The following is a 10045-nucleotide window of genomic DNA, read 5'->3' as shown; positions in this document are numbered from 1 at the left end:
TTTGAGGCACCCAGGTTAAATAAAAGCTCAGACGTGCTTTGGAGCTGCATCTGTGGTTTTGCCTTTCTCCATTATTCTGCCTTTTCTTTGTCTTTCTCCTCCTCTCTGATAGCCAGGATCCGTTCCCTTTCTTTGATCAGTTGCACACCGCAGTAGGTGATGAACCAGATGGACAAGGTGCTGAAAGGAAAACCTGAAATGGAAGAGAGTGAGAAATAGGTTGAGGGAGGGAAGGGAAAGAGAGAGAGAGAAAGAATGAGATGGAGATAGAGAAAGATTGAGAGAGAGAAGGAGGGAGAGAGAGAGAGGGAGAGACACAGGGGGAGGTAGGGAAGCAGGGAGGGAAAAAGAGTGAAAGGGAGGGAAGGAGAAGCGAGGAAGTTGCAAAGAGGAGGATGAAAGGAGAAAGAGGGAGAGAAAGGGAGGAAAGGGGTAGGCGAGAAAGAAGGGAAGGAGAGAAGGGAGGGAAACAAAAGCAAAGGGGAAAAGGGAGAAGGAGGGAGAACGGAAGGAGGGAGAACGGAAGGAGAGAGGGAAGGGGAGGGAGAAAAGAAAAGATGAGAGGGAGGAAGGAAGGAAGGGAGGGGAAAGGAGGCTAGGAGGGAGGAAGCGGGAGGGAGGGAGAGGGAGCAAGCGAGTGAGGATGGAAGGGAAAAAGAGGGAGAGGAAGGAAGAGAGATGGAGAAGACCATCTACTTGGAGTTGACAGGTTGAGAGTGAAATTGACAGCTGGGAAGTGAAATTGCTAGGTGGAGAATGAAATTGACAGCTGGAGAATGAAATTGACAGCTGGGGAATGAAATTGACAGAGTGAAACTGACAGCTGAAGAGTGAAATTGACAGGCAGACAATGAAATTGATAGATGGAAAGTGAAATTGACAGCTGCTCTGAGTCCTATTTGAGTGGGCGGTGTACAAATATAAATAATAAACAAACAAACTTGATAGGTGGAGAATAAAATTGACAGGTGAATGAAATTGACAGGCAGACAGTGAAATTGACAGCTGATGAGTGATACTGACAGACAGACAGTGAAATTGATAGACGGACAGTGAAATTGACAGCCAAGATGGGTAATTAATAGATGGAAAGTGAAATTGACTAGACAGATAGCGAAATTGACACAAGAGATAGTGAAATTGAGTATGTTAGAGCTTCTGAGCCCAAAGAAGACTACTGTACCAGTTAGGAAGATCCTCTTGGCAACAAGAAGGGCAAACTCCAGACTATTGAGGGCAAGGATGTTGTAGAAGACAATTGCCCAGAAATTGGCTGCCCCAAAGATGCTTCTGATTCGCCGAGAAGTTGCCTCAGATATATTGGCCTACCACGTAAAAGAGACATCAGTGAGACAAGGAGGATGGGAATATTTCTCTCCTCATTTTCGTGACCAGATTTAGTGCTGGTATGCAGCATGTGGAAATAAGACAAAGGTGATTTCCTCCGGGTTCAAACCAGTTTGCCCAAACCAGTAGTGACCCACTGGTGACATCACAATGACGTCACCGAACCGTTTTGGTCAGTGTTGGTCCATGGGCACAGCCATTTTTTTTAGAAAAGAATTGGATTTATTTTTTTTTAGAATTATTATTTGGGGTGGGAGAGAGAGATTTTTCCGGGTTTTTTTCTTCTGCACATGTCACCTCTCACTTTGTCAAAGACCTTGGAGTATTCATATCCAATGACCTAAGTGTTAGAGCCCATTAAAACAACATTGCCAAAAATACACTAAGATTTGCTAATCTAATCTAGCTTCTTCTCTGGCAATACTACATTGCTAGCCAGAGCTTACAAAACATTTGTTAGACCAGTCCTGGAATACAGTTCACCTGTGTGAAACCTGCATTGCATATCAGACGTTAACATAATCGAGAGAGTCCAGAAATATTTCACAAGAGTCCTTCACTCCTCCACTCACAACAAAATGCCTTATTCCACCAGACTTGAATTACTGGGATTAGACATTTACAACTACGTCGCCTCCGATCTGTTCTAACTTTGGTTCCTAAAATCATATACCAAAATGTCCTTCCTGTCAATGACTACTTCACCTTCAACTGCAGCAATATAAGAGCAGGTAATAGATTCAAACTAAATGAAAACTGCTCCAAACTCGACTGCAGCAATAGAGTGATCAATGCCTGGAATTCACTACCTAACTCTTTGGTTTCTTCCCCAAAACCCAAAAACTTTAACCTTAGACTGTCTTAGACTCAACCTTACCCCATTCATAAGAGTCCACTGTGCCTACCATCCCTGTCCTATTGTCTTAATTTACCTGTACCTACTTTGCTAACGTTTACGTTTATATCAATACCTGCCGTCTTTGACAAACAAATAAAATATTTGGCAAACAAATAAAATAATTAAAAAAAACAAAAAACCTAGGAATTGGCCATTTGTTCATGAGTAGCCATGTACATCATGATCCAAAATGATTCATTTCTTGAAAATATTGGCAAAGAAGAGGTCAGTAAGGGGTATGCATAAGTGCACCAAAGCGCCTTCTGCCCCCTATCCTAATGTTTCTTTTTTTACTACCGTTTCCCCAAAAATAAGACGTACCCTGAAAGTAAGGCATGGCAGAGGTTTTGCAGAATTTGCTAATATAAAGCACTCCCAAAAAATAAGGCTTGGTCAAGTTTACATATGGTACGATGGAAAAACATACAGTACCATTCAAAGCTGTTCATAGTGGTACCGTAATAATGTGGCGTCCCCTGCTGGCCCCTTCCATCGCTTTGTACCGTCCAGTACAGCAGACACAGTCTGCTGCTGTCTCACCACCATTACAGTCTCCACTACAGTGCGTAGACTGTAGTTCCTCTAGTGGCCGGAAGCTGCAATAGCAGAAGTATACTGTTTTACCATATAAGTGCCGTCGTTTGTGTGTGTGTGTGCCATACTGACAGGTACCGTACCGTAATCAGTGTACTGTATACGGTACACTTTCTTTGGGGGTGTCAGCTTTTCTGCCTGTGAATTTGTCATTTGAGAAATATAAGGCACCCCCCAAAAATAAGACGTAGCACAACCTTTGGAGCAAAAATTAATATAAGACAGTGTCTTATTTTCGTGGAAACACGGTAGTATCATGTATATGAATATTATTGTATCTTTGTATACCACTAATACATGCTTGACAAAACAAACAAACAAATGAAAATAAAATAATTCTGGCTGCTAATCTGGACCTTCCTTCTAATGTATGGAAGATCCTACGTAGTGGATCCCATGCACGAAGCATGGGCTTAGCACCTCTTTCTCTGCGAACGGTTTTAGCTGGAAGAACTGTTGAACCCACAACTCAAAATTGAGGCCGAAGCAGTTGCAAATAGACCATATGTAGACAATTTCACAAGGCCCCAGCCAGAGGGTGGTGATGAGAAATGTGGAGATGGTGGCCATAAGCTCCTTGAAGATGTTGTCGTGATCCTTCCCAATGTAATCATAGACATACCTGGAAATCAACACAACGCAGGTGAGATTTGCTGGTGGTTCTGTTCTCTTGTTGGTAAAAAAAATCCATCCCACATCTCCCATATTTGTGAAGCGCCAAATATGAATTTGTGACCCCAAACCACTTACTTGCACAGCCAGTCGTTAATCCCTCTGTCAAAGTGCCTGGAAACAGATGAAAAAATGACAAAAAAACCTTCATTCATTAATTGTCCTTATAATGTGACATAAATTCTTTATGGCCAGCTTGGCATCTGTTCCTACTCATCTGAGATTAGACCACAGTGACTCACATCCAATCTTGAATATGCAATCAATGAATGGACATAGAACATAGAATAACAGAGTTGGAAGGGACCTTGGAGGTCTTCTAGTCCAATCCTCTGCTTGGGCAGGAGACCCTATACCAGTGATGGCAAACCTTTTTAGTTCATGTGTCAAAAGAGTGTGTGTATGTGTGCTAGCATGCATGCATGTGCCCACACCCATTCCATCCCCTCACTCATGCACTCCCACATGCTGTGCTTTGCATACACACAGGAACTGAAGCCTGGTACAGTGTGAAAAATGGTCAAAAGGGCAAACCAGAAGTTTGGAAAAAATGAACTTCCGGTTTGCCTGTTGTGCTGTTTTTTGAACTCTAGAGTCTTCGGGGAAGCTTCCTGAAACTCCAGAGTGCAAAAAACAGCACAACAGAACAAACTGGAAGTCCATTTTTCCAAACTTCTGGTTTGCCATTTTGACCGTTTTTTGCACTTCGGGGCTTCCCTGAAGCCTCTGGAGGACGAATTGGCCATCCCCAAGGCTGAAAATCAGCTATGGAGCTGACATAGGGCAACACCTCGTGCGCCCGCTGATGTGGCTCTGTGTGCCACCTGTGGCATGCGTGTCATAGATTTTCCATCACGGCACTATAGATGCCCCGAGTCTACGGAGAGGGGTGGCATACAAATCTAATAAATAAGTAAGTAAGTAAGTAAGTAAGTAAGTAAGTAAGTAAGAAGTAAGTAAGAAGTAAGTAAGAAGTAAGTAAGAAGTAAGTAAGTAAGTAAATAAATAAGTAAATAAGTAAATAAGTAAATAAGTAAATAAGTAAATAAGTAAATAAATAAGTAAATAAGTAAATAAGTAAATAAGTAGATAAATAAATAAATAAATAAATAAATACCATTTCAGACAAATGGTTGTCCAATCTCTTTTTGAAAGCGTGATGGGGCCCCTATAACTTCTGAATGCAATCTATTCCATAGGTTGATTACTCTCCCCATTAGGAAATTTCTCCTTAGTTCTAGGCTATGTCTTTTCTTGGTTAGTTTCCATCTATTGTTTTTTTTCCTGCCCTCAGGTGCATTGCAAAATAGGTTAACCCTCTCCTTTTTGAGGCAGCCCCTCAACTATTGGAAGTGTTCTCACAGTTAGGAAATTTCTCCTGAATTCTAAATTGTTTTTCCCCCCCTTTCATTAATTTCCATTCAAACATTGGAAGACTGCCATCAATGCCAATTCTTTTCACTAAATTGAACAATTTCTGCAATCATTCATTGTATGTTTTGGCTGCCAGCCTTGTAAACTTCCTTGTTGCTCTTTTCTGCACTCTTTCTAGAATCTCAACAATTTTCTTTTCTTTTTATATCATGGTGACCAAAACTGGATGCAGTACAGTATTCCAGTTTTCTGGTCTTAGCGAGGCATTATAAAATAGTAGTAACGATTCGTGTAATCTTGATCCTATGCCTCTGTTAATGTTACCTAGGATTGCATTGGTATTTTTATTTGTATTCAATTTTTATTTATTTATTCGATTTTTATGCTCTCCTTAGACTCAGGGCAGCTTACAACATGTTAGCAACAGCACTTTTTAAAAACAGAGCCGGCATATTGCCCCCACAATCCGGGTCCTCATTTGACCCAACTCAGAAGGATGGAAAGCTGAGTCAATCAATATCAATATCAACTTTATTTGATTAGTCAATCGATCATATCAAAGCGAGAAAAAGGACCACATTGGTCGTCATAAAACTGTGACTGGTTAAAATACAATAAAATTGGCTAAAATAGAGGGAATTTGAATAAATAATAAGTTAAAATGCAGTATAATATGCTAAAATTGAGTAGTAAAACATGAGAATATAACTCGTGCAAAGGATTATGTTAAACAAATCTAAGATACTGATATAAAATATTCTTAAGTGAGTTCATCTCCTTTGCATGCCACCCCAATATGTTCTATAAAACGTATGAGTCAACCTTGAGCTGGTGATGAGATTTGAACCGCTGACCTGCAGATCTACAGTCAGCTTCAGTGGCCTGCAGTACAGCACTCTACCTGCTGTGCCACCCCGGCTCTTTTTGGCATTTGCAACACATGGCTGGGTCATATTTAAGTGATTGTCTACTAGGACTCTAAGATTCCTTTCCCAGTTACTGCGGTTGATCCAGGTACCAAATAGTCTATACCTGTTCATTGGGGGTTTTCTTGCCTACATAGCAATATCACTGACTTATATACCGCTTCACAGTGCTTTACAGCCCTCTCTCTTAACTGCTTACAGTCAGCCTATTTCCCCCCAACAATCTGGGTTCTCATTTAGTCAACCGCAGAAGGATGGAAGGCTAAGACCCTGGTGGGATTTGAACTGCCAAATTGTAGGCAGCTGCCAGGCAGCAGAAGTAGAATTTTACTTTTTAGATAACCAATAAAGGCAGTCAAAATTTGTATCCGCCTGTCTCGTAGTCATAGTTCCCTCTAAGCTGAGCAGTGAGCAATCGCTCACTTAATAAAAATCATCATCAACTCAGAGTTTTCGAAACCTGCCCAGAAGCCGAGAGGGAAAGAGTGAGAGGGAAGGAGAGAGAGAGGAAGAAAGGAAGAGAGAGAAACAGATAGAAAAAAGAGAGGAAGGAAAAGAGAAAGAAAAAGAATGGGAGTAAGGAAGAGAGAAAGAAAATCAAAATCTAGTTTGAAACTAGCTCAACTATTTAAGTGGCATTTTGATATTGATAGAGTTGCCCTATTATGAGCTCACTGTTATAGACACACAGGACAGTATTTTATTTTGAAATTCTCTGAGGCAAAACGGTGGGTTTTCTATTTGTTTGTTTGTTTGTTTGTTTGTTTGTTTGTTTATTTATTTATTTATTTATTTATTTATTTATTTATTTATTTATTTATTTATTTATTTATTTATTTATTTATTATTTCTGTGCCACCCAGTCCCGAAGGGACTGCTGCTCAGACACTATACTTTTCCGCCCACCCTCCCAAAAAATTAGAGGGAACACTGCTCGTAGTTGGTTCCAAAAGTTGGTATGCCTCTCTGTGGCTACCCCAACATTTCTTCATGGCGGGAGCCTCCCTATCTGCAGCCAGGAAAGAAAGCTTTGCTCGCACTGCAATCTGCAGCGACTCACGTTTCCGCAAAGACGTAGAGCATCGTGATGCACTTAGGGGGTTTCGGTGGGTCCAGGTGATCCAACCTGGCGATGGTGTTGATGACCCCAAACATCACGGCAGCTTTCACCCAGTCGTACACCAAGTTGGAGTAAGCCAGGCCAGCTGTGGAGCAGAATTGAAGGAGGAGAAAGAGAAAGACAAAAGGATAGTGAGATTTTTTTCTTAACAGATTGAGAGAGTTGGAAGCGACCTTGTAGTCCAGTGATGGCAAACCTTCCTAGGGTGCTGAAAGAGCATGTGTGCATGCTATTGTGCATGCACAAATGCCCACACTTGTAATTCAAAAACAGCTTCCCCTGCCCTCTGGCGGCCCTCTGGCTCGTGTTTCACCCTCCCCAGGCTCCAAAGGCTTCCCTGGAGCTGGGGAAGGGTAAAAACACCCTCCCCCATCCCCCCAGAGGCTCCCTGGAAGCCAAAATGCCCTCCCAGAGCCTCTGTGTGAGCCAAAAATCAGCTGGCCGGCACATACATGCATGTCGGAGCATGTTGTTGGTTGATTGATTGATTGACTGTGTGCCTGTTTTTTATATATACTGTTTTTTATGAGATTATTAATTTAAATTGGAACTGGATGGGTGGGCATTGGATTTGGTATTGTGTACTGTACTGTTTTTTATTATTGTTGTGAGCCGCCCCGAGTTTGCGGAGAGGGGTGGCATATAAATCCAATAAACCTAAACCTAAACCTAAACTAAGGAAACGGCCCATGTGCCAGCAGATATGGCTCTGGGTGCCACCTTTTAACAGATTAACAGAGTTGGAAGGGACCCTGTAGGTCATGTAGTCCAACCCAGCATTGGTTTGCTCCTGGTTTGTCCTGGTTCTGTGAACCGGTAGTGCCAGTGGTGGGAGGCTCCATTCACCCACCTGGGACCTTGTGCATGCGCAGAAGCATTGTGCATGTGTGCGCGAGCACACACATGAATTGATAGCAAAGGGTTTTAGAACCCACTACTGGTCCAACCAGCTGCCCAGAAGGTTCAGTATGATAACAGAGTAGGCAAGTAGCTCAATTTTCTTTAATTGTTGTAAAAGTTCAGTTCTATATAATGATTAAAATGATTAAAGCATTTATGGATACAAACATACTATTTAATTATTTCCTATTTTAAAAATAATTAAGGATCATACTAAGGTACTAGAGAAGGAAGAACAATAAAAAACTATTAAGTGTTCAATAAATTGTGCGTAATCTTACTACCTCCACTGTGTCCCCCCTGGTGGGGGCAGCAGCCCTTTACTGGTTCTCAGCCAGAGATGTTAGTTAGGAAAGTCGGGAAACATAGGGCAAAAGAGTTACTAAAGCATGGGGAAAATGAGGAGACCAAAACATTTAATGAACACTGCATCTTTTCATTCACAGAAGGCAAATGACTGTGTAGTGTGGCTTCAGTCAAGTTTCCAATACATTTTTTTAGCCAGCTCCCCTCAATGTTCCCCAACTTTTTAAAGACACATGGATTTCAACACTCAGAATTCTCCAGGCAGTGTTCATACTATACTTACCTAGCGCCCAGTCGGACAGACGGTTCACAAACTTCAGGTCTGAAGGAATGGTCAGGATGTAGAAGAAGTGGAAGAAAACATCCACAGCGACAATGGCCATGAGGTGGACAACAGCATGGATGATGATGTGCCACATTTCACGATCTTTACGCAGTGGGTGGCTGTGGTGTGTCTATGACCAAGGAAAAATGAGGAATTAAAAGCTTTGGCTATGTAGAATGCAGAGTGGTGGAAGGGAGGGAAGGAGGGAGCGAAGGTACGAGGGAACATGGATGGATGAAGGGAAGGAGAGAGGGAGGGAGGGTAAGGACATGGGAAGGTAGGAAGGAAGGAGGTAAAAAAGAAAGAATAGGAAAGTAGGTAGGTAGATGGGAAGGAAGGAAGGAAGGGGGAGGGAGGGAGGGTAAGGGGTGGGAAAGAGGTTGGGAGGAGACATGAATGGATGGATGAAAGGAAGGAAAGGAGGGAGGGAGGGAAGAGGGAGCCAGCCAAAGACCACAGGTGCGGATAGTGGGGGTCGCTTACCTGGACATGAAATTGGTCAAAAGTCATGATGGGTCCGAAGAAGAAGAAAGGGAGGTAGAAATTGTATTTCATCAGGGCGAAGATGGAATAATTCCCCTCTTTCCTCTCACAGTTCTCCAGGGCGAAACTCATGCAGCGCATGATGCTGAATCCGGTGCCCCCATAGAAGAGAATGTCTTGGAGATCAAAGGTCCCTGGGACGAAGCCGAACTGGAAGAAAGAAAAGTTATCACACACGGACTAAAGTAAAGAGAGCTTTGCAAAGAAAACAGACAAACATCAAACTGAGCCAAACCATCTACTTGAAGTTCTTCTCCCACCTTTCCCTCCCTCTCTCTCTCCCTTTCTCGTCCTTCCCTCCTTTCTTTCTTCCATCTATCTTCCTTCCTTTCCTTCTCCTTCCTTCCTTCCTCCCTCCCTTCCGTCCCTACTTCCCTTCCATTCTCTCCCCTTCTCCTTCCTTCCCTTCCTTCTTGCCTCCCTCCCTTTGCTTCCCCTTCCATCCTCCCCTCCCTCCCTTCCCTCTTTTTTCCCTTCCTCCCCTCCCCTTCTCCTTCTACCCTTCCTTCCTTTTTTCCTTCCTTCCTACCTTCCTTCCTTCCTCTCTCCCACCCTTTCCTTCCCCTTCCTTCTCTTCCTCCCTCCCTCCCTTTCACCTTTTAGCAATGAAAAAAAAATCCTGCAAAGACTTAGAGCTGAAAAAACCCTTCCTTGGAGAAATTAGCAATGAAAAAAATCCTGCAAAGACTTAGAGCTGAAAAAAATCTTCTTCAGAGAGATTAGCAATGAAAAAAAATCCTGCAAAGACTTAGAGCTGAAAAAACCCTTCCTTGGAGAAATTAGCAATGAAAAAAAAATCCTGCAAAGACTTAGAGCTGAAAAAAATCTTCTTCAGAGAGATTAGCAATGAAAAAAAAATCCTGCAAAGACTTAGAGCTGAAAAAACCCTTCCTTGGAGAAATTAGCAATGAAAAAAAATCCTGCAAAGACTTAGAGCTGAAAAAACCCTTCTTTGGAGAAATTAGCAATGAAAAAAAAATCCTGCAAAGACTTAGAGCTGAAAAAACCTTGCCTTGGAGAAATTAGCAATGAAAAAAAAA

At 42.3% G+C, this 10045-nt stretch overlaps 1 protein-coding gene across 1 annotated transcript in view; it reads right to left on the bottom strand.

Moving 5' to 3' along the window:
• HHATL (hedgehog acyltransferase like) overlaps positions 1–10045 on the bottom strand; it is a 13847-nt gene continuing 3802 nt past the window's right edge. The window contains exons 2-8 of the mRNA XM_070726939.1: positions 8946–9185; positions 8421–8592; positions 6872–7016; positions 3590–3625; positions 3260–3461; positions 1184–1325; positions 1–193 (exon numbers count right to left, since the gene is read on the bottom strand). Coding sequence (XP_070583040.1) covers positions 72–193; positions 1184–1325; positions 3260–3461; positions 3590–3625; positions 6872–7016; positions 8421–8592; positions 8946–9185 — 1059 coding nt within the window. The 3' untranslated portion in view covers positions 1–71. The remainder of the gene's footprint in view (positions 194–1183; positions 1326–3259; positions 3462–3589; positions 3626–6871; positions 7017–8420; positions 8593–8945; positions 9186–10045) is intronic.

Source organism: Erythrolamprus reginae, chromosome Z (genome assembly GCF_031021105.1).
Source record: "Erythrolamprus reginae isolate rEryReg1 chromosome Z, rEryReg1.hap1, whole genome shotgun sequence".
NCBI lineage: Eukaryota > Metazoa > Chordata > Lepidosauria > Squamata > Dipsadidae > Erythrolamprus > Erythrolamprus reginae.
The sequence above is the reverse complement of the archived record's forward strand: the minus strand, read 5'-3'. Positions and strand labels throughout refer to the sequence as shown.